The sequence below is a fragment of the Aspergillus oryzae genome, chromosome 1, assembly GCF_000184455.2.
Source record: "Aspergillus oryzae RIB40 DNA, chromosome 1".
NCBI classification, from domain to species: Eukaryota; Fungi; Ascomycota; class Eurotiomycetes; order Eurotiales; family Aspergillaceae; genus Aspergillus; species Aspergillus oryzae.
In genome coordinates this window covers 3,023,360-3,050,392 of record NC_036435.1, presented here as the reverse complement: position 1 = coordinate 3,050,392, position 27,033 = coordinate 3,023,360, and the positions used below count along the sequence as shown (strand labels likewise).

The 27,033-nt window shown below is 49.6% G+C and overlaps 8 protein-coding genes across 8 annotated transcripts; 5 read left to right on the top strand and 3 right to left on the bottom strand.

Annotated features, from left to right (window-relative positions):
• Positions 1 to 2: 2 nt before the first annotated feature.
• On the top strand, positions 3 to 486 carry AO090005001272 (cytochrome c oxidase subunit 6B family protein; the record flags this gene model as incomplete). Its single annotated transcript, XM_001818160.3, has 2 exons — positions 3 to 227; positions 364 to 486. The coding sequence occupies 2 exons, from the start codon at positions 3 to 5 to the stop codon at positions 484 to 486; spliced, it is 348 nt and encodes a 115-aa protein (XP_001818212.1).
• Positions 487 to 1,127: 641 nt separating this feature from the next.
• Positions 1,128 to 4,083, bottom strand: AO090005001273 (putative RNA-binding protein (Nab3); the record flags this gene model as incomplete). Its single annotated transcript, XM_023238305.1, has 5 exons — positions 1,128 to 1,669; positions 1,736 to 1,956; positions 2,013 to 2,499; positions 2,559 to 2,738; positions 2,811 to 4,083. The coding sequence occupies 5 exons, from the start codon at positions 4,081 to 4,083 to the stop codon at positions 1,128 to 1,130; spliced, it is 2,703 nt and encodes a 900-aa protein (XP_023089292.1).
• Positions 4,084 to 5,708: 1,625 nt separating this feature from the next.
• AO090005001274 (peptidyl-tRNA hydrolase domain protein) lies at positions 5,709 to 6,461 on the top strand (the record flags this gene model as incomplete). Its single annotated transcript, XM_023238302.1, has 3 exons — positions 5,709 to 5,956; positions 6,030 to 6,290; positions 6,371 to 6,461. 3 exons carry the CDS (start codon positions 5,709 to 5,711, stop codon positions 6,459 to 6,461), a joined length of 600 nt encoding a protein of 199 aa, XP_023089293.1.
• Positions 6,462 to 6,592: 131 nt separating this feature from the next.
• AO090005001275 (snoRNA-binding rRNA-processing protein UTP6) lies at positions 6,593 to 7,840 on the bottom strand (the record flags this gene model as incomplete). Its single annotated transcript, XM_001818163.1, has 2 exons — positions 6,593 to 7,684; positions 7,751 to 7,840. 2 exons carry the CDS (start codon positions 7,838 to 7,840, stop codon positions 6,593 to 6,595), a joined length of 1,182 nt encoding a protein of 393 aa, XP_001818215.1.
• A 367-nt stretch (positions 7,841 to 8,207) lies between these two features.
• Positions 8,208 to 11,525, top strand: AO090005001276 (putative integral plasma membrane protein; the record flags this gene model as incomplete). Its single annotated transcript, XM_023238296.1, has 8 exons — positions 8,208 to 8,246; positions 8,306 to 8,852; positions 8,911 to 9,037; positions 9,141 to 9,179; positions 9,238 to 9,322; positions 9,374 to 9,419; positions 9,467 to 11,274; positions 11,367 to 11,525. The coding sequence occupies 8 exons, from the start codon at positions 8,208 to 8,210 to the stop codon at positions 11,523 to 11,525; spliced, it is 2,850 nt and encodes a 949-aa protein (XP_023089294.1).
• Positions 11,526 to 15,665: 4,140 nt separating this feature from the next.
• AO090005001277 (cleavage polyadenylation factor subunit CFT2) lies at positions 15,666 to 18,793 on the top strand (the record flags this gene model as incomplete). Its single annotated transcript, XM_001818165.3, has 2 exons — positions 15,666 to 15,814; positions 15,898 to 18,793. 2 exons carry the CDS (start codon positions 15,666 to 15,668, stop codon positions 18,791 to 18,793), a joined length of 3,045 nt encoding a protein of 1,014 aa, XP_001818217.1.
• Positions 18,794 to 18,947: 154 nt separating this feature from the next.
• AO090005001278 (amino acid permease) lies at positions 18,948 to 20,962 on the bottom strand (the record flags this gene model as incomplete). Its single annotated transcript, XM_001818166.1, has 8 exons — positions 18,948 to 19,056; positions 19,136 to 19,207; positions 19,296 to 19,625; positions 19,689 to 20,003; positions 20,060 to 20,237; positions 20,287 to 20,402; positions 20,450 to 20,850; positions 20,906 to 20,962. The coding sequence occupies 8 exons, from the start codon at positions 20,960 to 20,962 to the stop codon at positions 18,948 to 18,950; spliced, it is 1,578 nt and encodes a 525-aa protein (XP_001818218.1).
• Positions 20,963 to 21,778: 816 nt separating this feature from the next.
• AO090005001279 (Sec23/Sec24 family protein) lies at positions 21,779 to 25,101 on the top strand (the record flags this gene model as incomplete). Its single annotated transcript, XM_001818167.1, has 6 exons — positions 21,779 to 23,122; positions 23,173 to 23,270; positions 23,327 to 23,667; positions 23,724 to 24,161; positions 24,221 to 24,412; positions 24,467 to 25,101. The coding sequence occupies 6 exons, from the start codon at positions 21,779 to 21,781 to the stop codon at positions 25,099 to 25,101; spliced, it is 3,048 nt and encodes a 1,015-aa protein (XP_001818219.1).
• Positions 25,102 to 27,033: the final 1,932 nt, after the last annotated feature.

The window sequence follows — 27,033 nt, the reverse complement described above, 5'->3', positions numbered from 1 at the left end:
CAATGGGCTGGCTACCCTGGTCCTCCGACTCGAAGAACACCGCTTCCGATGGAGGCCGCATAGCCCCCGATCGGTCCTCTCGACAAAAGTGCTGGGAGGGTCGCGACCTGTTTTTCTCTTGCTTAGACGACAATAATATCCTGGACGCAATCAAGGAGGATAAGGAAGCGCGACGAAAATGTGGGAAAGAAATTGCGGAGTTTGAGTCGGCTTGTTCAAAGGCTTGGGTATGTGCTCTACCTTAATGAGGGGTCGGTAGACGTGACTCGACTCTCTCTAGCTACTCCAATCGTCGTCCCTTATAGCGATCCGCGGCTCGCATTGACTATATACTTTACGATCGCTAACGATCAAACACAACAGGTCAAATATTTTAAGGAAAAGCGGGTAATGGAATACAACCGAGATAAGACAATTGAGCGGATCAAGAAGGAGGATGCAGCAAAGGTTCAGGACTTGAAGGCACAGGGATGGAACCCTCGGTAAAATGGTTAGCCACTATGTTGGGAGGAAAAGCACAGGGAGAGAACGGGAGGGATTGATTTCAAGCCAAAAGGCTCTGTACTACATACTACTACTTATCAAAAGCTATGCCACTCCAATCTTAATAATGTCCCGTGCCCGCATGGCTCGATGCTGTCCTGGGCCTTTACATATGCTCTACTTAATATCGGCTACCGAGAAAACCTCTTTAGGTCTACATCACATACTCAATGTTAGTATTATTTGTTTTTGTCATTACTCCAGCTGACCGCTATGCGCCCTAGTGTATCACAAGTAACCGTCGGAGAAAACCGTATAATAAACACCGCGACATAGATAAGACACCATATTCCCATGAAGATCTATTGTCCAGGTGTCCGGAGATTATAAGAATAGAAAAGAAAAAGAAAACCATTGCACTCCTGTCGCAGTTACAGCGTAATAACCGAAGGAAAACGTAAATCAAAATTCGACAACCAGGCCATATGATCGTTTCCGATGGCTGAAACCCCATGCCTTAAGAAATACCTCAACCGATCGATCAAATTAACGCCATGCCCCATGATATTCTGTAAAAGACGACAGAGCCCCGGAGAAGATACGTCAACGAACAAAAGTAGGAAAGAAAGAAGACGAGTCATAAATCATTGCTTCCATTTGCCCAGCTGATTCATGATGTTCTGTACATGAGGGCCAACGGTTGCCTGATTTTGCGCCTGCTGTCCTCCCAAGCCCTTGGCTAGCAGTGATATCAAGTTGGGATCAGACACCACTGGAGCATTAGGTGCTTGGATGGGGAACGGTTGCGGAGGAAGAGGGTGTTGTGGGTTGGCGGGAACAGGCTGTCGTGTGGCTGCACTCAAAAGACTGGCGAGATCAGCACCTGCATTGGGAGTTGACGCTGTGGTAGAAAATGGCTGTTGCGCAGTTGGGACGGCTGATTGCCGCTGCTGGAGCGCACCCAAAAGAGACTGTAGAGTAGGTCCGTCGAGGGACGTGATTAGGTTGGCGATGTTGGGGGGATTAGAAAGAGCTGGCAATGGGGCCTGCGGCATAGGCGGAGCCGCCAGGGGAGGAACCCCAAAGGCTGGGTTGGGAGGGAATGGAGTAGGAGGTGCGCCGCGCTGTACTGACTGCGCGTGGAAGACGATCTCAGCGGCAATATTCGGCTCAACATCGGGATACTCTGACGAACTATTAGCAGGCTAGGCCTTCGTAGACAGACAGGTTGGATAGAAAGTGCAACACTTACCATTGAATCGAACGTTGTCTGCACCCCCGCTTCGATCAAATACCTGCAGGGGAATCTTTCTGGAGAACTGGTTTGGACGGGCGAGCCTCACCACCGCGAGCACACCTTCGCTGATCTGCCGTTGAACGGCCGCATTCAGTGGAATTCGAGGACCCAACACCAAAACATCAACTCGAAGACCTCTATTGCGGAATGCATTTTCCACATGGAAAATAAAGTTTCTAGCAACCTGTATTAGCAAGAGCTATATCGCGAACTATTAGAACGCAAGACTAACCGGTCAACCTCCTCCAAGACGAGAATTTGCACCTCCGGGACATCTCTTGGGGCCCGCCTGGGCACTGGCAACTCTACATCACCTTCATACCCGCGGGCCCGTGGGCTGGGGCTGCGGTATCTTCGGTCCCTTGCGTAGGGGGACCGGGACCGGCGTCGTTCCCGTCGATCGTAACGTTCTGGGGTTCTATCCCGAGACCGGTACCCGTCCCTTCCGCGGAAGCCACGAGGGGACGGGGATCGAGGGGGAGGCCGATAGTCATCGCGCCTACGGTGAGTAGGTTCATCTCTGAAATCGCTGAATGGAACTCTCGGAGATTCGTATGGTCGGTCGTAGCGATCCGTAGGAGCTCTAGGGTTGCGACTGCTCGGCGGCCCCCCTCTGCTGTATTCGGGAGACCTCGAGCGCCTAGCCGGTGGAGCGCGGGAAGGTTCTGCGGGAGCTGGGCCTGGCCTCGTATTTCTCTGTGGCTTGGATATCTCAAGGTCTGAGAGGTTCCATTAGTCTGACCGAGAAATTTCGTATGCCTGGATGTCCGACACTTACGAACTTTGCGCCCCCTCACCACAGCTCCTTGCTCTACGTCGAGCGCTTGCTTGCAGGCTGGGGCCTCCAGAAATTGTATAAAGCCGTACGCCTGCTTGATAGATATCTGCGCTAACTTCCCGTACTTATGAAAGATATGAAACAGATCTCGCTTGGTCACTCGTTCTGTTGGAAGGTTGCCTGTTATTGTTGGGAACACGAGACGTTAGTTACACCACTGCCAGGGTCCTAAATAGGATTTGCAATACTAACCAACGAATAATCTGGAGCCTTCTGGGAAACGATCCCAGAGCCCTTCTGTGACATATACCCTCTCATCATGTAGAAACTCGTCATATTTCTTTTGTACATCTGGTCCCCAAGGGGCATCATCATCGGTGCTTTTAGATTGCCGAACCTGCTGTTTATCAACGCGCCCAGCCTTAATGGATACTGGGGACGAAGGTGCCTGCGCTTCCGCCGTGGCCGGCGGGGATTGCTGGAAACTAGCCACGGGAGGAGGGGGTAGGCTACTGACGCCCGAGGTGGTCCCTGGAGCGCCGGCACCTGCCAGGGGAGGGAGTGCGGGGTTAGACTGGTAATTACTTTGCTGGGCAGAGTAGGAGGGTTGGGCGTTAGACGCATTAGGGGGGAGCTGATGATACGAGCGGATATCATCGCTGGGGTTATAGTTGGGATGGATGGAAGGCTTCTCTTGGGGTGGGGGACGAGGAGGCAAGCCCAGGGAAGATTGGAGAGCTTCATCAGTTGCTTGAGGGTCCGCAGAGGCATCCCCGGAAGGGACGGCCTGAGATACTGCAGGGGCAGAAGGAGCGGCAGTGGAGGAAGGGGGAAGATTATCGAGGAGGTTCTGGAAATCCACACCATCCTCACCAGTGTTATGTGGCTTGTTGCGGGTGTCTAAGCGATCCTGTGGAGCCGACGAAGCTGCCCAGGAGGAGGCTGCATGATCTATTTCGCTCGCAATGGGAATGCTCTGAGAAGCATGGGGAGCAGAGGGAGGGAGATCGGGGAAAGGGTGATGAGGTATAAGGGTGGCGGGATCTGATGTAGGAACAGTGGTTAGAAATGAGTTTGGTTCGGAGCCCTGCGCAGCAGAGGTGGTCGCAGTGGCCATGGAAGGAACATATGCAGATTGGTCTGATGGTAGTGACGCATGGGAAGACGCAGCCGCGTTCTTGTTCATCGAACCATCGTCCGCCTGAAATGCACCAGAGTGGTGGTAGCTACCTTGAGTTTGAGTTTGGAATTGTCCTGAAGCCTGCACAGAGCCATATTTTCCTTGCACATCCCCAGACCCAGCATAATGGGCATATTGGGATGGCAGATCAGTATGCAGCTGGGCGCGGTGTTCAACAGCAGACTCGGACTTCTCATAAGTCGAAGTATCGTTGAAGATGGGGTCCATTTGATTCTGAAGCACCGGGATATTTGCTGGTTCCGCGATGTGTAGCGGACGAGGGCTCTCGGGAGTCAGGGTCTTGCCTCGAAAGTGAAGAGCTTCATCTGGGGAACTGGGCGTCATGTAGACCAAGGTATGAAGAATTGATTCATCTACAAAACCACGCGAAAAGACGGTCCCAAGAGCCACAGGGGATTAGGGATTTTCCAAAATCGACCAAGCTAAGGTGGGGCTAATCTTGGGAAAAAAAAGAACCGGGCCGTTTGGGAGCTCCGGTGGGCGGTAAAGGGAGGATAGAGATGGAAAATCAATGAGAGGATGGAGAAGCACCACGAGGAGGGAGGAAGAGGAACTGGCTGTTTGATCTGTTTGACGAATAGTAAAACCAAGCAGACGGACACTCCCAATAAGCACGAGACAGACAGAAGGCAGGGAGGAGAAGCCGAGCGAGGCCGATAAGGAATAATAATGATAAAATAACAAGGATAAGGCCCGGGTAGGTATATAAAACAAGGCAGTGAGGGAAAAACAAAAGCTCGGACGTATGTAATGGAAAGATCTAGTAAGTATTGAAATGACAATCCGAGGGGTAAGCCCAGCGCTATGGTGAGCAGATGAGAGAAGGATTCTCCCGTCAATCCTTGATAATTAGTCAACAATAGTACTATTAGACGACGCCAGAATTAGTAGACGGGGGAGTTGTTTGGTAGTGTTGTAGTAGTTAGTACTTCGGTAGGGAGGGGAGGGGGATCGGAGGGGCGTGGTGGGAACGAGGGCAAGTGACTCGAAAAAAAAAAAAACAAAGCTAATGTACTCCGGGAGGGGTGACCAGGGTAACTGGTGAAGATCCTTCTTTTAGTTGAAATCGCACGCACACACAAAATACATTAATTAGTTCGAAATGGGGGTCGAGGAGTGTGGGAGGAAAAAAGAGAAAAAAAAAATCCGCATGGCGAGAGAGACGATGGAAGATTTTCCATGTTGTAAAGTTACGGTTTGCGCACGTCAGCTTTACAATGCTGCACAAACTTTACGCGCCTTTCCCCATCGGGTAGGGCGTTAGCGCGCAAGGTCTCCTCATGCCGATGGTATGACTGGATGATTCGATTGCCAGCCAGTCTTAGTGGCGGGTCAAGTCATGCTCTCGATGATTTCCCCTGGAACTGCTCGAAAGTTCCTTCATCATTCGTCAAAAGAGTTATTCTTAGAGTCAGGTCCAGACCCTGGTAAGACCGGAGTATCTCCGTCTATACTATAGCTGAATTGAGCAATCGACACTTGTCAACATTTCTTGTTCCCCATTTCTCCGAATTTCTATGTACCTGAAAGGTACCCAAGTCATACAGAAGAACGGATTACCTAAAAATATTGAACTCCCAACCGAATTACCACTCAGTGAGCACCATCTTAAGGGGTTCTGTACTGATGGAAAGCCCGCGGAAGTGTACGGTACCCAGCTTCTAGAGGATACCCACTGCCTCATTTGACCTTCCCGATCGGCTATAGCGCCAAGTATCGGGTTCATCAGTCCCAGCTAGCACAGTGTCTTTCCCGGCAACTAACCTTGAAGCTAACTCGGATTTCTAGAAGATCCCCGTGCTTGTTACCGGTTAGTATCTCATCCTTAATTCAATGTCTGAGTTACAGGGATACCTACACTGGCTACTCCCAACTACTATTACATCAGCCACCCACGAGAACACAACAACAAAAAAAAAAGATAATCTACCGAAGCATATTCGAAAAGAATGGTCACGCTGCAGTTATATCCTCGGATAGTTCATTGGTTCCCCCCTCTTCGTTCCTTCTCCGCTCTCACGGCAAGAACATTCGCTTCTAAACAAGCGGCCGCCACGGAACGCCTCCAAGACTCAAATGAGGATCTAGCCGCAGCTCGAAAATGGCTCACGGGACTCACTTCGAAAACTATACCACGCCAAATTTGTGAAATTTCATTTAGTCGCTCCAGTGGTCCTGGGGGGCAGAACGTGAACAAGTCGGTCGACCTCGCGTAAATAACCTCCGATTGTGTCGACCTATCACTAAATGGGCCTTGCGGATCTGAATAGGGTGAACTCAAAAGCTACTCTGAAAGTGCCTCTCCATTCTCTCTTACCGCTTGTGCCTCGAATTTTACACCGTCCGCTGCGATCATCACGATACTTCGCCGAAAGATCGGAGAGTCTAGTCATACAGTCGGAAGAGTCGCGGAAACAAGCCGCCAATGTGGAGTCATGTTACGAGAAATTGCACCAGTTGCTTAAAAATACTGCAAGAGATGCCATTCCTGGGGAGACGTCTCAGGAACAAAGAGACCGGGTACACAAATTGTACGTTTATATACATCGCTATATCGGCTTTGTTTCCGTCTTACAAATATCCCCAAAGGCTTCAAGCTCACGTTGTACAGAAGGAAGGCCGAAAACGAAGCCAGAATCAAGTCTAAGAAACTGCACAGCAGCAAAAAGAGCAATCGGCGGGGTAGTAAATTTGATGAATGATTGGCAAAGAGCTAACTTTTATCTGAACCACCCATGTGCGATGATGAACTCCAATAGGCGCCTTTGCATGACAGCGGAGAAGTAAAAGGGTACGAACAACTAGAACAAAAAAGGGGACTCCAGCTCTGAGGCTAGAGCACACGCTCCGCGTTGCGGACCGTGGCAGTAATGGCTTTTTGCAGAGACGGATCCAGACCTTCTGCGTTCTCCAATGGCTGCAGCCAATTAATAACCTCTTTTGCGACATTGGGATTCTCGCGGTGCTCCTTCAACCGGGCAAAGGACGTAACTAAAGCCCGCGGGAATTCAGGTGATGTGGGCTGCACTCCGGCGGTAGGAAGTTTGATATAGCAGATTTGCGTATGATGACTGGTAGGACTTGACTGCTGCAGCGCATTAACAACATGTTCCAAGATTTTGCGTAAACAGGGCAAGTCAGGAAAGTCCACGACCATGTCGAAGAATTCACGGCCGAATTTGGCATCTTGTTCGAAGTTCTTCATTGCTGTATCGAAAATGGCCAAAGGGATAGCACCGCTCATTGCAGGCGTTGAGCGAAGATTCTCCAACGCCACTTGGTCCACTCCATTACTATCTCTAGCGCTCGGGTTGATATCTTCACCGGTGATCTGTGGTAGCGCAATCATGTCGGCGTTGGGATCTTCAAATGAAGCATCTGACGTTGGTTTCGGGGCTTCAATCTCTCTGTCAAGACCCAGGATGCGCTGCCGAGCAACAAGCTTGGCTGTATAGATCAGTTCCAGCTTCGCGTAGTGAATCCATAACTTCCTAGAGCTCTTGCAGAACCGTAGCCCACGTTGCATGTGGCTTCGAGACTGCGTCATATCTGCATGGTCATCCAAAGCATATTGCGCTGCATATATCCACAGATCCACGTTTGTTGGGTGTAGTCGCAGGACATCGTCGAAGATCGTAGAAAGCTTTTTGAAAGCTTTCTGGGCCCTAGCATATTCAATGTATTGAATCCATAAGCCAATATCGCCGTGGAATTTGCGAGTTGCGCGATCCAGGATGAAGAAAATCCGCCGCTGGCCAGAATATCCCGCACCGCGAATACCAAGTCGCTTCACCCTTTTGCGTCGGAGGGCGTCGAGGTTCATTTCGTATTCTGCGTATCGTACAAAATCGGAAGGTTGAGCACCGCGAGCATTGAGCTTGTGCTCAAAGTCCGACCTTTTCTTGATGATCGCTGTGATCTCATCCTACACAATGAAAACGTAGTGTAAGTCCTCCGCATACTTTAAGTGGTGTGTAATTTGAGGAAGTACCTTGCTAAAAATCTTCTTTCTCTCATACTCTTTCAGTTCAGGTACTGACTTTTCTAGAAAGAAGCGTGCCTTATCGGTAGCGGCAGACATGGTTGCGATTGTCGTTGCTGCAGGATACCTCTTTGAATGGAGTGATAAAAAAAGTTGTCGGCATCCCGCAATCAAAAGCTCCGACCACGTCGGGTGCCTGTCCGCTTTCCTAACTCGGACTAGCGCTTATTTACACCCGCAAGTTACCGAGCCTCAGTTCCATTGTCAATCCATCTCATGTTCATCTGGCTGCTCAGGGGCTCCTGACCATTGCAGTCTGGTTTCCGTTTGTAAATTTATTCTTTCTTTTCATATTCTTATTACATTCTTGACACTCGTTTGTCTCCTTAATTGCTCTTCATTCTCTTTTCTTCCTCCTTGTTTCGTCGAGTGGCCGGAGACTGGTCCGCCTGTCTTCTTCGCTGCCATGGCACCCAAATTCAAAGATGGGGATGCCGTTGTAGCGGTTAGTCTTGGCTATATCAACAATTGAGGTACTTAGGAGAGTCACTGAACAATTGCTAGGTTAATGGGAAATGGGTGTCTTGGGCGCACACAGTCGCTGCCTATGCGGCCTTCTTGAGTGCCTTGGTAGTAGGAATGTCTCTGCATTTCCGGAAAATCGTGCAAAACGAACATTATGGCTATCCTGACGAATGGTTTCCATCGGTGTCAGCAACGATCGGTGATCGCTATCCGGAGCGATCTTTCTTCCAAGTGTTTATTGCTATCACCTCGGGCCCTCGGTTTGCTCTAGTGTTCCTTTGGTACATCCTGACCTCGCGCCCCAACTCAGCTCTTCCTAAGTTTATCGCCGGCGTTGGACTGTTCCGGACGTTTACATGCGGTGGGTGGACGTACGTTACATCAACCGACGATCATGATTGGCATGATATTTTCATGATCTCTTACCTCGTTGCGACGTTACCCTGGACTCTTGGCTGCCTTGCGCTTAGCCCAAACAACCGCCGCGCTGTGAAGTACAGAAAGATCTTGGCGGGCTGTTTCTTCGGAACCCTTGTTCCATTAGTCTACTATTTCATTCAGCACAAGGTGCACAAAGTCGCGGGAGGTATGTATATCGTTATATATCCTCCTTCGTCCCTTGCTTCTAACTCTGTTCCTTTTAGCTTACACCAAGTACGCCTTTTTTGAATGGTCTCTTATACTGTTTGATGTGGGTTTCGACGCTGTCACTGCACTCGACTTCGACGCATTTGAGATCGTGGTCAGGGATGTGAAAGGAATCAGCAGAGGGTATGTACAGTGGCTTCCGAAGTAAACCAAGAAGAAAAATGTACGGTTGCCAAGATGTGGACGTTGGTATTCGAGAAGAGTGTTCTAAGGTTTTAATCTCCAGGCAGTTGAAGACCACTGCAGACTCAGTCCTCGAAAAAGAGTGTGTATAATCTACTCTCCAAGGCTATCAGAACTTTTGGCAATTAACTCGTAGCTAGGAAAGGAAAGCCTGTTGGAAATACGTTCGGCGAAGGGTTCTTCTGGACAGAGATCATTGATGCTGCTGCAGATGCCTACAATATGGTAAACCTTAGACTGGCCTCACAAGTGGACCTGATTACTGACCAGGTGTAGTTCGTCTTCTGGTCCTTGTGGACTGCCCTTGGTGTACTCGTCTGGTGTAAGTGTCTGTGGAGAAGTTTTCCTACAATTTTCTGACAGAGTTAGACTTCCCTCTTTGGCATATGGGTATCTCTGGTTATGAGCTAGCCATCCTAAGCTACGTGTCTCCGGTGCTCTTGGTCATTCCCTCCTTGAAGTCTGCCGCCACGAGAAATCCTCGTCTCTTCCATTTTCTGTCGCTTTCCGGGCTACTAGCGTATAAGGTGCAAGACCCTGCCAACCGACTTTTTATGACCACTTTCGCGGTCGCTTGCAGCTGTATCGCATGGTCTGCAACACTATATGCAGAAAGGGCAAACAGCTCTAGGCTGGAGTCCCGTATCTTTGCATGGGGCATTGGCTTGATTATGTCGAGTATTGCTAAGTTTGCCTGCAAAACCAACAACCCCATCTGGCCTATCATGCATGCAGAGAATGGAGGATGGAATAAAGTGGGGCTTTTCCTTGGTGTCCTAGCCGTCCTCAGGTCGCACAGAAGGCCTCCGACGAATGGAGGGGACTACTTCCCCTCGAGCGGCAGGAAAGGCTCTTCGTTATTTGCCGCCTTTGGTATCGGTGGTCTGCTTTTCGCAATGCACTCCCTCCTCTCCGACTCCAGTACCATGATCGCTTGGGTCTGGGAGGGATATCCCGTGCGCGGCCCTATTGCAGTACCTCATGGCGCACTCACTATTCTTGCAATGGGTGCTGGACTTATTTACGGTTTGTATTATCCCGGCGTTGCCGGAAGCTGGACTGCATATGGGATTGCGTCTGTTGGTGCGGCACTCCTTACTTGCTCCAGTCACTGGACTGGATTTTATGGTGGCCTTATCCTTGCATTCTACCTTCTTGCGGTCACTCCAGTCTTGGTTTCGTCGGCTGTTCGCCATTCACTTGCTAAAACCTTTGGTATCGGTTTCCTCCTGTACACATTCCTGATTCTTTTCCATGTGTGGGTCGTTGCGTACGCCTTTGTGCCTGGTGGGCCTCTCGTCAGAGAACACACCGATTGGATTATGATCACCACTATGTTATCGATTGGAGCTGGTGTCTTCTCTGCCGCTGTCACTAACTCATCCGGTACTAAGAGCAAGATCGTCAGTCCGAATGGCAAACGACAGCGATCATATTTCATCTATATTCTAGCGACGCTGCAGCTTATTTCCATGGCTATTGCATATCTTCGCTTCCCTACAAACGACTATGTGCCATATCACAAAGAGGATAAGGTTGCAACTGTCGGCATTTGGACTGTTCACTTTGGCCTCGACAATGACATGTGGTCATCGGAACGGCGTATGCGCAATGTTATCCAGGAACTGGAGCTTGATGTTATTGGCCTTCTTGAATCTGATAACCAGCGCATCATTATGGGTAATCGCGATATGACCCAGGTCCTGGCGGAAGATCTTGGCATGTACGCAGATTTTGGTCCTGGTCCTAACAAGCACACTTGGGGCTCAGCTTTACTTTCCAAATTCCCAATTGTCAATTCAACTCACCACCTTCTTCCTTCTCCTGTTGGTGAACTTGCTCCGGCCATTCATGCCACCCTTGATATGTATGGCGAGCTGGTTGATGTTGTCGTGTTCCATTCGGGACAAGAAGAAGATCCGGAAGACCGCCGCCTCCAGACTGAATATTTGTCGAAGTTAATGGGTTCATCCCCTCGCCCCCTGATCTTGCTGAGCTATTTGGTCACCAAGCCACTGGAAGGTAATTACAATACCTACGTCAGTGAACTGAGCGGCATGAAGGATATCGACCCTACCGATTGGGACAGATGGTGTGAGTACATCCTCTACAAGAACATAAAGAGGACTGGCTACGCTCGTGTTAGTCGGGATTCTATCACAGACACAGAAATTCAGGTAAGTCTTGTCGTCCATGTCATATTTATGCCTACAGTCCTCTTCGAAGGAGGGGGAAACGTCTTATCCTTGCTGACCAACTGCTGTGATAGGTCGGCAAATTCGTCATTGGAGAACCCGAGCCTGAGAATGAGATGCGATTGCCAGAGGAAATGGTGCCAGAGGGCCGTCGATTCCCCGGATTGTTCCGCGGACAGGGAGTCCGCGGTCATCGTTATCATGTCTTTGATGAGCCCAGGTATTGGCAATGAATGCCACATGAACCGGTCAGGGGATCCTGACTCCTTCCCTCTCTGGCCGGCTCACGTTTCCGGATCCCCGAGTTATTTGTATATTCTACGATGCGAGAACGCCCACCCTTTGGTGGCTGGTTATTTGCGATATTTGCCACGACTATGTACTGTGACTCTCAATCAAACTGTTTCTTTAATTCGTTTTATATTTGAATGTGGAATAGGTGCGGTATGTTCCTAGTTTGAAAAAATAGGCAGCCGTTGTACGGAGCACATGGGACTTGAGAGCGGACCCTAGACATATTGCTAAAGAAGAACTTGTTGATGTGGTCATTGACGTCTACCAAGATGAGCTCATCCTGTGTTCTCTCATCGCGCATTACCACATATGTAAACGCTTGGGAAAGTCAAACCTACCCCGAACTGGGATGTGGAATGTGGAGATCATACCGTTCCTCCTTGATGTACGTGACTGAGTACATATGACAACGGTATGAGCTTTCGGAGGAGTAGCTTATGATTCCCCCATGACTCATCAAGGGAGGAGAGCTCGTTTCACTTGGTCTTTTGAACAAGATATTCTGGCCGCGAAACTTGCATTAAGCCTTAGATAAGCGCATTCCAGCCCTGCAGACCCAACTGCTGATCTTCGCGCCTCGAACTATTGCACATCGTATTCTCAGAACAGTTTCGTTTGCAATATGCCGTGGAATGCGTGTCTTCTGTAGATATTAACATTTTGGTCATTGCTTATTAGCTAGCTTTTTCTGGCCAATCCTCATGATACGGTTAATTAAGCCTTGGACACCAGCATCTCGTGAATGGCATATGTCCTATTTTCCCTTTCCACATATTCTTACCCCTCATTAACTTTATTTTGGGATTTCTCCTTATAAGCAAGCAAACAGTGCTTCTGCCTATTTGTGTCTGGGTCTTCCCGTTTTACCACTTGTCGTGTTCCCAGAACGAAAACGTGCTCAGAAGGTCGGTATTCTCATACCTTATTTGGTGAAGACTTAGTGCACTTCACTTGTTTGCCTTATCTATTATCTATATGTGAGTGATACAAAGTCTACCAGAAGTACTTGAGTCTCTGTACTCCAACTATCTCTCCAACCATACCTAGGTATGTCGTTAGAAGAATCTCCCGTATATTCGTGTTAACGATTTGCAGACCAATCTCCGTCACGACTTATATTGAGAATATATTGCCGTACATAGTATATCAACTTTCGTCTCAAACGATCTTTGTCATTGAATCATATACAAGCAAGAGTCTGGGGAATGTATGAGCCCCATAATCGAGGTTTTGTCACCCGTATACGTTGGGACGACACAGCGAGCTGTCGGATGGTGGACCGCACAAGATCGTCATAGTGAAAATGTCGAAGTCACCAGTAGAATCGCACAAGCCCAATTCCAAGACGGACAGCCAGCAATTCTCCGGCTCAGAAGGTCCGGAAGTTCAACATGTTGAAATTGCCTCTGGCCCTGGGACGGGCTCATGTTCTAACCCGAGCACGCCTTTTGATATGAGCGATGAACGCCAGCTCTATTCAAGGACACCTCCTCCTTCGCGTACTCTGGCCAACGCACGAGTTGCACTGCAACAACTAGTGTTAAAATCTAGATATGATTCTTCATATATGCCACTTGAAGAGTATGGCCCGCTGGGTTCAATTAATCTTCCTACTCAGCCGCCCCCTGCTAGAGTCGTCGATCAGTCTGATGTCTCAAATACTAGAAAATCTTCTAGCCATAGCGCGGGCTTTGATGCAAGATATGCTCAAGAAAACGCGCTCCCAGCGATCTCATTCGGGGTCAATACACCCATGCCACGTTGGCGAATCGAGCGTATTCATCCACTGCTTGCACGCGGAAGCCCAGCGCTGCGATGGGTGTTCGATGCTGGCACAGACTTTGCCCGGTTTGGCTGGTCAGATGATATGGTTTACGAATACGCATACAGGTGGCTTGAGGAATCTCTTAACGATTCGTCATTTAGACGATACGCGAGGTCCAAAATTCTAGACGGGCATGGCGAAGAGCCGCTACCGACCCTCCCACCAGCACCAAGTACTTGCTATTTTCAATCATGGTCTCAATCATCGGGGGCCGATGGTAGCTGGTATACGCATGCGGACTATGAGCGTTCACGGATGGCCTGGCCAATAGGTACGCAACAATAATTTCATTCTCTTGTTAACTTTAGACATCAAGACTTCAGCGAGGACAAGGCTGACGTCTCAGAAGCTCCTAGACAGCCAACTCGGGCTGACCGAAAGTTTTCCAGGAACCATATGTCTGATTTTGAACCTTCTGAAGGCTGCAATGAGACAGATCTCGAGCTTGGCCGACTTAAGCCGATCCGTACGTCGCGGAAAACAAGTGCGGACGAAGACCAACCAATGCGATTCCATGGATATAGATGGGTCTGGTTCAGCGTCGCTTTTTTGGTATTGAGCATGTTCCTGTGTCTTTTCTTGTACGTTTTCAGGATAATCAAATGATGTATCTAGCTTTGTATTGTTTCGTTATGATTTAATGACCACGTGCTGTTGAAGTAGACGGCCATTCTTCGCATTCGCCAGTGAGGAAGAGGGAGCTTGGACGTTTTGTGCGAAACACTCACTTTGTACATTCTTGCTTGAGGCGGCGGGTCTGCTACTACTACTGTCACTACTGCTAATACTACTACTATACCGCTACATGTTCACTTGTAACCCCTAGTAGCAAGTAATCTTGCTCTGCTATTCTGTAGCTAACTAGCATCAGGGCCTCAGGTCCCGCAAAGATTACGGTTTCATTGGTCTACATCTCCAACTGATGCTCTGCTGTGGTGATGACTTCAATCTTATGAGCCTTTCAGACCGGACCAAAAGACTGATGTATTTTCTTTTTTCGTAAAAGAAACGATGCAGTGAATGCAGTGAGTGCATGAACCAGTTGGACAGCATAGTCAGTTCCATGACTACGCAATGAGTATACTGTCGAATACTTTTGCTCTCTTGTTTTACCATTCGAAGAAACGAGAGACTCTGTTCGCTAGGCATTTAAGATCCTGTCATTCAGCGAAAGTTTACAGATAAATTGATCTCCAGGATATTTGCTAACTACTAACATAACAAACAAGCCCACAGCACGACCAGCTTCATCATTCATCACTAAACCGACTCTTTCCAAAATCAAGAAGCCCTAATGAGGCAAATGCCAGAAGCTATTGTGCATAAGAATTGCATACTCGGCTGAGCCCTTCATATTGAGCTTTCCGTGCTCGTTCGTGCGAAGCCAATCGCCTCCACTCTTAAATCGGACCCAGTCGAGAGATTCTCGACCACTGGAGCATGGCATCATCGGGGTTCTCCGCGTGCTTGAGGGTCACCCAGTCGCCCGATCGGCTCGCCGTCATGCCTGAAGCAAACCATCTTGGTGGATCTAGACAAAGTACCCTTCATTCACTGGCTTTATCTTCGAAAGGCCATGCCTTCTCCCACAATATCCGTACCGCATAAGTTTTCGATTCCCGATCTAAAAACCTCTTTTTGGCAAGGTTAAGCCTTCTAGCAACTTCATCATAATCACCAGGAGATACAGCCCCATTCCAGCCTGTATACATTCCTAACTCGTCAATCACTTGCGCTTTCCGCTCGACGTCTCTCCCCCATTTAGCGTACTCCTCACCCTGCTTAATCAAATCACGTTCTGTGTAGCTCATGGGGCATGGGACACTTGGGTTGCTGTAATTACCTTCTCCAACTAGCTTCTTCCAAACATCATCTCTCGTGACATCATCAAGAAGCTTGTGGACATGTGGTTCTCCATCGTCATATATTGACCCCACTAATCTCTCACATTGATTGAATACATCAGGTCATGTGAATACCAGCATTGCAAACAAGACAAACAGCAGATCCGCGATGCTTCCCCGGAACTCTCCAATCACCTCAATAACACGATTCCTCCTCAATGCCTTGAGTTTGAATCCATTTCTAAGTGAGAAGAGACGTGATGTTATGATTGAAGTCTATTGGTCTTAACCGTTCTTGTATTTGAATTGATGACTAGATTGGAAGCGCTGCAACACTAAGTGTCCGAGACAAATCTAACTCCATCGCCGACTTCGAGGTTGGCCGATGAGCGACGCCAAAAACTGCAAAGATGTTTACGTTCACACCTTTGCTTGGCGCACAGTCGTCCTCCTCGAAGGCTTCTCAGTCAATTTTAGAGCTGGATGGTGGAATTAAGATCCTTGTGGACGTCGGTTGGGACGATACCTTTGATCCTCTGGATTTGCAGGAACTAGAAAAGTAAGCTCCGTGATATGATGACAAGACAGCTAGCTAGCTTGTCTGCCTTCTCAATAATCCTTAGTCTAATTTATTCGTGCTAGACATGTTCCCACTCTTTCCTTAATCCTTCTGACCCACGCTACCCCTGCGCATATTGGTGCCTTCGCGCATTGCTGCAAGACCTTCCCTCTTTTTACTCAGATTCCCGTTTACGCCACGAGCCCCGTTATTGCGCTTGGTCGTACACTACTACAGGATCTATACGCCTCCTCGCCGCTAGCTGCAACATTCCTACCGAAAGCCTCGATCTCGGAGCCGGGCGCATCAACTTCTGCAGCATCCGCCGCAGCATCCGCCGCAGCATCCGCCGCAGCATCCGCACCAGAAGGCGAAGGAGGCGCAGATGCTAGTCATTCCGGACGAATCCTCCTTCAACCTCCTACCGCAGAGGAAATTGCCAGATACTTCTCCCTGATCCACCCCTTGAAGTACTCGCAACCACACCAACCACTTCCTTCCCCCTTTTCCCCTCCACTGAACGGCCTTACGCTCACGGCTTACAATGCTGGACACACGGTGGGAGGAACAATATGGCATATACAACATGGCATGGAATCAATCGTTTACGCTGTCGACTGGAACCAAGCACGAGAGAGTGTAATGGCAGGTGCTGCATGGTTCGGCGGGTCAGGCGCCAGTGGAACGGAGGTCATAGAGCAATTGCGCAAACCCACCGCGCTGGTTTGCAGTACAAGAGGAGGTGACAAATTTGCCCTTCCAGGAGGACGAAAAAAACGGGATGACTTGCTATTGGATATGATTCGAAGCACTCTCGCCAAAGGAGGCACTGTTCTGATTCCTACTGATACTAGCGCTCGAGTCTTGGAGCTGGCATATGCGCTGGAGCATGCGTGGCGGGACGCTGCTGGAACAGGACAAGAGGATAATGTACTAAAGGAGGCTGGATTATACCTCGCAGGTAGGAAGGCTAATACGACGATGAGATTAGCTAGGAGTATGCTAGAGTGGATGGACGAGAATATTGTGCGAGAGTTCGAGGCCGCGGAAGGTGTAGATGCGGCAACGGGCCAGTCTCGAGCTAACCCTGGTGGTCAACGTTCTGGTCAAAACCAAGGCAAAGAAGAGAAGGGCACCGGTCCTTTTACTTTTAAACACCTGAAGATCGTTGAGAGGAAGAAGAAGTTGGAGAAAATCTTGAATAACCAGGCACCCAAGGTCATTTTGGCTTCCGATACGTCACTGGATTGGGGTTTCGCAAAGGAATCTCTGCGCCTGGTAGCGGGGGGGCCGAACAACCTTCTCCTACTCACGGAGTCTTTCCATAAGGAGAGGCTTGCCGACAACCAGGAAGATCCGTATCGGAAAACTCTAGGCAATATGATCTGGGAATGGTATGAAGAAAGGAAAGATGGTGTCGCACTGGAAAAATCTTCCGACGGTGAGATGATAGAACAGGTTCATAGCGGTGGTCGAGAACTCTCCTGGTCAGACGTGCATCGTGCGCCTCTAGATCCTGGTGATCAGTTGCTCTATCAACAATATCTCGCCACGAAGAGACAACTACAGGATACTTCCCAAGCAAGGGGGCAGGAAAACTTAGATAACGCAGCGGATGCGCTTGATGACCGATCTAGTTCCACATCCGAAGACTCTGAGACAGAACAGCAGGGACGGGTCCTAAACTTCTCAACTTCACTAGCTCATTCCAATCGCAACAAGCTCGGTCTCAGCGATGAAGATCTTGGTGTTAATATCCTTCTCCGGCGGAAGAACGTGTTCGACTGGGATGTCCGGGGCAAGAAGGGCCGTGAACGAATGTTCCCATATGTGGCACCAAGAAAGAAGGGAGACGAATATGGAGAATTCATCCGACCTGAGGAATACTTACGAGCAGAAGAGCGTGAAGAGATCGACATGCAACAGCGCAGATCTGACTCTCAAACCAAGCTCGGTCAGAAACGACGATGGGATGAAACAGGACCGGCCGGGCGTCGGTTGTCCAGCAGCGGAGCCAAACGCCAACAGTTCCCTGGAAAGAAGGATGCCAGCACAGCAGACGATATGAGTTTGACAGAGGATGGAGAAGGTGCTGATGCTGCTTTGGAGTCAGAAGACGAAGCGGACAGTCAGACGTTCGAGGGGCCCGCGAAAGCGGTCTATCAGAAGGCCAGTCTCACTATTAATGCTCGCATCGCTTTCGTGGACTTTACGGGATTGCACGATAAGCGGAGCTTGGAGATGCTGATTCCGCTCATTCAACCACGCAAACTGATTCTAGTGGGCGGGATGAAGGAAGAGACCACAGCCCTAGCAACAGAGTGCAAGAAGCTCCTCGCGGCCAAGGCTGGAGTTGATGTCTCCGCCGCGGACTCTGCTGTGATTTACACCCCAGTTATTGGGGAAGTTATTGATGCTAGCGTTGATACGAACGCCTGGATGGTCAAGTTGAGCAACAGTCTCGTCCGGCGCCTGAAATGGCAGCATGTCCGTAGTCTCGGCGTGGTTACATTGACTGCGCAGTTGAGGGGTCCTGAATTGAATCCGCCAGAGGACGCAGCGGACTCCCCAAGTAAAAAGCAAAAACTATTGCAGGAAGAGACCAGCTCGCCAGCTACGGCACCTACCGTCGACGGCACGAAACCCACCGCAGACAAGTCTGATGTTTACCCAGTGCTTGATATACTTCCCGCCAACATGGCAGCAGGAACGAGATCTATGACTCGCCCTCTCCACGTGGGTGATCTACGACTAGCAGATCTCCGCAAGATCATGCAGGGGGCCGGCCACACGGCCGAGTTCCGTGGTGAAGGAACGCTTCTCATTGACCGGATGGTCGCGGTCCGCAAATCAGGAACAGGGAAGATCGAGATTGAAGCTACGGCTCAATCAGCTGCTGCTGTAGGACGTGGGGCGGGAAGCTTCCTTGACGTGAAGAGGAAGATTTACGAGGGGCTTGCTGTTGTTGCGGGTAATTGACTGTAAACTAAACATTATACCTATATCTACTACAATTTGAGGCAATTGGAGACCCCGAAAATCGACATTGTCCGACGTAGCAAGTATAGAGAATCATACTTCCATTCCACTGCTAAAAGTAAATGTGAATATCACCTCGTTTAAACCTCTCTAATTACTGAATGGACGTAGAATAAGCAACATCCACCGCCCCATAACCACTACCCAGATCCTCAGTAGATACCTCCTGGATATGATCGTCCGTTCGAGGACCCTGATATATCCTAGTAACCAAGGGCACATACGTCAGTCACCTATCCCTACCCATAACCAAAATGAGAGACAAAAGAAAATTTCACTTACCCCCGTGCAGCAACCCACCACCAGACCAAAGCAAAAGCAGCAATGAATGCACCGACACATATACCATAATTCCTAGTAACCAAGTCAATCACTACTCACATCATGATTCACCTGTCGCTGCTAAACACATCACCGGCAGCAGACAGAAGATGCAACTTACATATTAGTAACAGTGATAGGCACACGAGGCGGGAAAAACAACACCGCACTGATAAACAGCACCCAGATCACAGACACCCAGTTGATATACGGACCCCATGTTCCCAACGTGAAGGGCCCCTCGATGAACTTGACTCTGTTCCTGTAGAACCTGTGCGCCAAGATCACGGATACATAGGATATATCAAGTGCTGGGGCAGTGATGCTGAAGATCGCAGTGGCGGTTTCGGTCGAGCCGATGGCAATGCAGTTTAGGCAGATGCTGAAGAAGACGACGAACCAGACGGCGTTGACCGGTGTGTGGGTGTATTTATTTACTTTGGAGAGGGTTCTGGTTGTTCATGTATTAGGAGCCTTATTTTCTCGGTTTCAGCTTCTTCAGGGGATAACGTACGAGGAAAATGGAAGCGCTTCGTCACGAGCGAAGGCATAGGCCATCCTTGTGTCTGCCAGCATGGCTGAGCAGCCTGTGAAGAACTGGACTAGGATTGCGAATCCCCACATTATTGTGCCTCCTCTTTTTCCTCCTGCGTTGAGGAAGATCTGTGCTGCGGGAAGCCCGGTGGGGCTGTTGAGGATGCCTTCGAAGTCACTTAGACAGAAGCACATTGAGACGGTGAGAATCCAGCCTAGTGCGCCGGAGACGAGGACTGCGGTTTGGATGGCCATAGGTCCTAGCGTGGCGGCGTCGTGGGTTTCTTCGGACATGCTTGGTCTTGGTCAGTGGTTTGATTCTTTATCAAGGGAACCGGCTTAGAAACGCACTGGGTAGTTCCGTCATAGTCTGTCATTGTCCAGGCCACAGAGATGAACCCGAGCAAGAAAGAGAAGAATTTCGAGCCCCATCCTGAACCGTCGGTGAAGTGCGTGAAGACCCAGCTGGCTGGTTGTTTGTCGGGAGTGTAGGCTAGGAGCACAATACAGATGATAATCGTTGCGGAAACTGTAATTGTCAGAGCTAACTTAATAACTATGCGGAGCATCGTGCATACTGTTGATGGGAGCAAACCAATATACTATCCGATGTAAGGTTTTGGTTGTTAAAGAGCATATGGCCCCCAATATACATAAGAGAAGTATAGACAAGAGAACCGTTTCCAAGGCAGTCCTGTACAAATTAGCCCGAGACAAGGAGCAGGGAAGATCAGAGCATACGGTGAATATGAGTATCTTCCATCAACCAGCTCCGAGTTCATGCTGACACAGGCGAGCAGCATCTGACTGACTGTGTACACAACACTGGACACACCAGCAGTTTGGCCGAGAAGGTTGCACCAGCCCTGTACCCACGAAAAAATAGGCACTTGTTCTTCAGGGACAACGTGCTTAGTGACAAAGTACATTCCTCCGGCTGTGGGATACGCAGAAACTAACTCTGCCACCGAGCTGCCGATGCACATCGCCATACATGAGCCAAAGAACCAGCACCATACGGCTGTAGCTGGGCCACCGGCAGCCAGGGGAGAACCGAAGGTTGCGGGGACTGAGCCTAGAATACCTAGGATGGAGATGGCGTAAGAGACTGTGGACCATTTGGAAAATTCACGCCGCAATTCCTGAAGAACTAGGGATTAAGATTTTTACTGGTTAATGTCTGGGTTGAATTCGTACCTGTTTGTAACCAATTCGAGCTAGGAGAAGCTCATCGTCGTCGCGAATGCTCGCCATTGTACGAGGCACTGACGAAAGATATAGTGCGTATGCCCTTTTGCCTCTTTTTCAATTGATACTGACACGATAGCCTAGTAAAATAATAAGTAGGATATAGCATGTATCGCTGAGAGTTAACAGCACTTTATGCTCAAGTTTAATATAACGCGTGTCAATGGACGAAGACGTGAATGCATTACAGCTGTGTCACAGTTAGGAAGAGACGGTGAGAAAAGCCCCGCTGATCTTAAAACAGTACCGACATAGTCTGATATGTAACGGCAAGCTCGCAAGGAATTGCAGGTCACAAGTAGCACAGTCCAAAATAACTGCGTCTAACAGAGAAAATAAAAACACCGGGGCCAGCAAGATGAATTGTTCAACTTATATTGAAAGAAATTAAGAGTATGATGAGGCCAGGGGCTTATCGTGACATTGTGCAATAGTATTGATAAGCCCAGCAAAGGAGGTAGACCATTCGGGATGACTACCCTCGGAAATTAATTGAACGAATCACTCGATCCAAGATATCCATTGAATTCACCTTTTCATCTCTAGACTCACCAATCTCCTATTCTTTTGGGTTGTGATTAGATTGATTAGGGTGTAGCATGCCCCGTGCCAGCTTCGGAACAACATATGTCCGTCGGCTTCAGATTAGGTGGTCAGTTGCTTGATTGGGTTAACGGATTTGTTTGGATATACTCCGTACTTGTCGCCCTTTTCGCCGAAACTCCCTTTAGTGATGGTCCGGTGCTGATCGGTGTGGGCTGTAAAAGACCTACCTTCCTCATTTCTCCTTCCCTGAGTCTGTTCACAAAATAATGAAGCACTATGGCAGACCAATCAATGTATAACACTCTCGGTCAGGGAACCTCTCCCGCTGAAGACCCCTCGAATCCGAATCGAATGGCTCACCAAGTTCCTCCACAATCACAACCTGCTGCCGGATTTCCTCCCGGTCCTTACCCTCCTCAGCCTGGAGCTTACTACGGGAACCCTCCCCCAAACCAATATGATGCACCTGCTGCAGCACCACCAACACAGCAGCTGCAATCTCCACCTCCGCGGGGCCTGGCACCTAGTCCTCAACTTGCCTACGGTACCGAGACACAGACACATATGGGAGCACCCGCAGACCCAATGGCAGGATTGGCTTCGCAAATGAGCGGCTTGGGAATAATGGGGGATAGCGGCGCCCGTCCAGGAAAGAAGAAGCACCGACATGCGCACCATGAAATTGGGGGAGCTACTGCTTCGGCGCCTCAGCAGTTTGCCGGAATGCCACAGGCAGGCATGCAGCCTTCATCCCAGTTCCTGAATACTGGGTTGAATCAGGCACCACGTCCGATTTCACCCGCCGCTGGTGTTCCGCCAGCGGGGATTGTCCCTCAGCCAGGTGTTCCAGCCCCAGGCTCAGGCTCAGTCCCTACCCAGGGCAAGATAGATCCGGAGCAGATTCCAAGCATCCCCCAGTCTCGCGACATACCGACAATGTACTACTTCGACCATATTTATCCGACGATGGAACGACACCTGCCCCCTCCGGCAGCTGTGCCCTTCGTGGCCCACGACCAAGGAAACTCATCCCCTAAGCATGCCCGCCTGACATTGAACAACATCCCCACCACCTCCGACTTTCTCTCTTCCACCGCTCTGCCCCTAGGAATGGTTCTACAACCCCTGGCTCGCCTCGACCCAGGCGAGCCCGAGGTACCAGTGCTCGATTTTGGCGAAATGGGTCCTCCGCGATGCCGCAGGTGCAGGGCGTACATCAATCCCTTTATGACGTTTAGGTCCGGAGGAAATAAGTTTGTCTGTAACATGTGCACCTTCCCCAATGATGTAGCACCAGAATACTTTGCCCCACTTGATATGTCCGGGGCGCGTGTCGACCGTCTGCAACGCCCGGAGTTGATGATTGGTACAGTCGAGTTCATGGTCCCGAAGGAGTACTGGAACAAGGAGCCTGTCGGTCTCCAGCGGCTCTTCTTGATTGACGTCAGTCAAGAATCGGTGAACCGAGGTTTCCTAAAGGGGGTGTGCAAAGGGATCACAGAAGCTTTATACGGCGCTCCAGATGCTTCCGAAGAGGATGCAGCAGCGCGACGAGTGCCTGAGGGCTCGAAGATTGGTATTGTCACCTACGATAGAGAAGTGCACTTCTACAATCTCAGCGTGAGTCCTCATGTGTCTGAAGTTCCCGCGATAATACTTACAATGCCTAGGCCCAACTTGATCAAGCACAGATGATGGTGATGACGGATTTGGAGGAACCATTCGTTCCTTTAAGCGAGGGGCTGTTTGTAGATCCCTACGAATCAAAGTATGCAAAGAATCCCTGCACGGTTCGACAAATACATATCTAACATCTATCCATAGGGATATCATTACTTCTCTGCTACATCGAATCCCCAAGATATTCTCACACATAAAGAAACCTGAGCCAGCTCTACTCCCAGCTCTCAATGCAGCAATGTCTGCTCTGCAAGCTACCGGTGGAAAGATTTTCGCGTCTATATGCAGCTTACCTACTTGGGGCCCCGGCGCCTTGCATATGAGGGACGACCCTAAAGTGCATGGCACGGATGCGGAACGGAAACTATTCACCACAGACAACCAGGCATGGAGAACAACCGCTGGAAAGATGGCCGAACATGGCATCGGTGTTGACATGTTCGTGGCGGCACCTGGCGGGACGTATGTTGATGTAGCTACGATAGGTAGGTCTTCCGCATTTTTATCTGCCGCTGAGTCTATGGATGTTAATGCTTTCTAGGCCATGTTGCCGAAGTATCGGGCGGGGAGACATTCTTCTACCCCAATTTCCACGCTCCGCGAGACATACTGAAGCTTTCGCAGGAGTTCGCACATGCAGTTACTCGCGAGACAGGCTATCAGGCAATGATGAAGGTCCGTTGTTCCAACGGTCTCCAGGTATCGGCATATCATGGCAACTTTATACAACATGCGCTCGGGGCCGACCTGGAGATCGGATCAATTGATGCCGACAAGGCGATTGGTGTCATGTTCAGTTATGATGGCAAGCTTGACCCCAAACTGGATGCACACTTTCAAGCCGCCTTGCTGTATACTACGGCCGAAGGGCAGCGACGGGTGCGCTGTATCAACGTGGTGGCAGCAGTCAATGAAGGAGGCTTGGAAACGATGAAATTCATAGACCAGGATTGTGTTGTGAGCATTATGGCTAAAGAGGGTAAGTTAGCGACCTAGCGGTGATGGTCGGAGCAGACGTGCTGACACATTAAACCGCAGCGGCTGCCAAAACCGTGGACAAATCGCTCAAGGACATTCGGGCCAGCATTACAGAGAAGACCGTGGACATCTTCAGCGGCTACCGCAAGGTCTTCTCTGGGTCACACCCACCGGGGCAACTTGTACTCCCGGAGAACCTCAAAGAGTTTTCCATGTATATGCTGGCCTTGATCAAATCACGAGCATTCAAGGGTAGGGAGGGTTACATCCGGATTGCACATGAAAGTGGCTAACCTGAATACACAGGCGGCCAAGAAGCATCGGACCGACGGATTCACGACATGCGGATGCTACGCTCGATTGGGGCCACCGAACTAGCCCTGTACCTGTATCCCCGGGTCATTCCGATCCACAACATGCAACCCGAAGATGGCTTCCCCAATGAGCAAGGCCAACTGCAGGTCCCACCGTCCCTTCGAGCCAGCTTCTCGAAGATTGAGGAGGGTGGGGCGTATCTCGTGGACAATGGCCAGATCTGTCTGTTGTGGCTCCATTCTCGGGTATCACCCAACCTGCTGGAGGATCTCCTTGGACCCGGGCAGTCGTCGCTTCAGGGACTCAACCCCCAGACGTCGTCGCTCCCAGTGTTGGAGACCCATTTGAATGCGCAGGTGCGCAATCTACTGCAGTACTTCTCGACCATGCGAGGGTCCAAGTCGGTTGCGATCCAGTTAGCTCGGCAAGGATTGGATGGGGCAGAGTATGAGTTCGCACGGTTACTGGTGGAGGACCGCAACAATGAAGCGCAGAGCTACGTGGATTGGCTGGTACACATTCATCGGCAAATCAACTTGGAGCTGGCGGGTCATCGCAAGCGCGAGGATACATCTGCCGAGGGTTCGTTGACCAGTCTCGCCGGTCTCCGCGCTCCGTACTGGTGATCACATAGACTACCCCCAATTTCATTGTTCCGTTGATCTTCTTTTACTCTGTATTTTGGTCGCTTTCAAGTGAGAGTTACGCGCTAGTATACCACAGAAGTTGATGTTCCTTGGACCGTATCTTCTTGGAGCGAGAGTTAATTTTAAGGCTTTGTTTCAGCACGAGAACAGCAGAAAGGGCGCTGTAGCGAGGGCCCAAGGTTAACCCAGTGGACCAGCGACGAGAATCCCTGCCAAAGTCTAGAACGCTGAATCGAACTCCCAAGACAGAATAGACTACACACTAGTCAAGCGACAATGAGTCCATGGTGAGATCGTCGCGGAAACCTCGGGGACTAAAGGGAACGGTGTGGTGATAAAGGCAAGTCAAGCGCTTGGCAATGAGTGGATCAGCAACCGATTTTTGATGGTCTGTGTGTAATGCGTGGCAGCAATTCAAAAAAAAAAAAGGACAGAGAATGACAAAAAAAATATCGATATGCACATGTTCTCGAGTACCATGACTTAATCATCCTTGGAAAGCTCGTCATCTTTTCCCTTTCGGCCAAAATCTCCGTCCTCGCCAAGGATGCCATGAGAGCCATGAAAATTTGCACATGGCGATGTCTTTCCCTACAGGCGGACCACCGGACAGAGAGAGATTGAACCGTCAGTGAACCCCTCGTTTTCTCTCCACACTAGACCAATATTAGGTGAGGCGAACCATGGGAACCAGCTTAGAAATGTAAAGAATTCTCAAAGGAGTTCATTACTCATTCAGGAAGCCTTCTCGAAGACTGAAAGGCACCGGTCTTTGTTCGGAGGGGGCTCCGTGGTTGAAATCCTTTATTTGCCTTCGTCGGAACCAGGGTTAGGGCTGGCCGAGCGTATTGCCACTTCCTCTGATCGATCAGTAGATGGTGTTTCCACGGAGTATCTTGAAAGGGTTCTTATTTCCACGCATCTTTCTCGCACAGCCACAATCCAGGGTTTCTCTATGGGGAAAAGAAGTGGGTACATCGAGTGGGACGCGCTGATTCTATCTGGATCCAGCTCAAGTCCGGATTCCAAAGAGTGGAAACGGAAGCATGGGAAGGAGAATGGAGCCGATGGCAAGTGCGCCCATTGTGGCTCTCCGCTACAGACTGTATGCATGTAATCGTAGTCAACTGCAGCGACGAACCCCTCGTAGGAAGTCGATCGGGTACGAATTATGACGGTGTGAGCTGTTGGACCGACAGAATCTAATCTCATTTTTAAATGGACGAGTAAAGCATGTAGGACAGGACCTGTCAGCGCGACAGTTAGTGCAGCAAGTTGGCGGCAGTGGACGAGTCACAACGGTAGTTAGTATATCCCGTTGTACAATGCCGGAGTGTCATTTCACTTTCCACCAGATTCCCTCCACGTTTGGCCCAGGCACTTCCCCCGTGGCGTCCAAGTCAAACCATGTATCCAATGTCAGGTACAACCTTTTTCAACGTCATGCCAGCGAACCAGAGTTAGTCCCCTGAATGGACCCATTTTACAGTCTTGTTTGGGTACTTGCTGTGGGTCTTTCTTTTTTTTTTTTTTTTTCTCTTTCTCTAGAGTTTTCTTCTCGTTCCAGACTTTATCGGTCTGTCAGGTACCGACAGTTGGAGATCATTGCCGGCATGATGCCTGCTCAAAAAGTTATATAAACCCTGACGATGTCCGTCCTAAATCGACTCTTTTCTTCTTCAACCATCCACATTCTCTTATACATTCTCTAGACAAGCTCTGTCTGTCCTTCCTTTCGAGATCGAATCTCGTCCTTCTTTTTTACCACCTACATCAAAAAAGTTACATCCTTGCGTCTGTAGAACAGACCCAGTCAATCTCTTGACTTCAAAAACTCAGAAAACTTTCACAACCAACACAATCTCATCACAGTCTTTTTCCTTCTTTTCCAAAAAGACCCCCACATTCAAA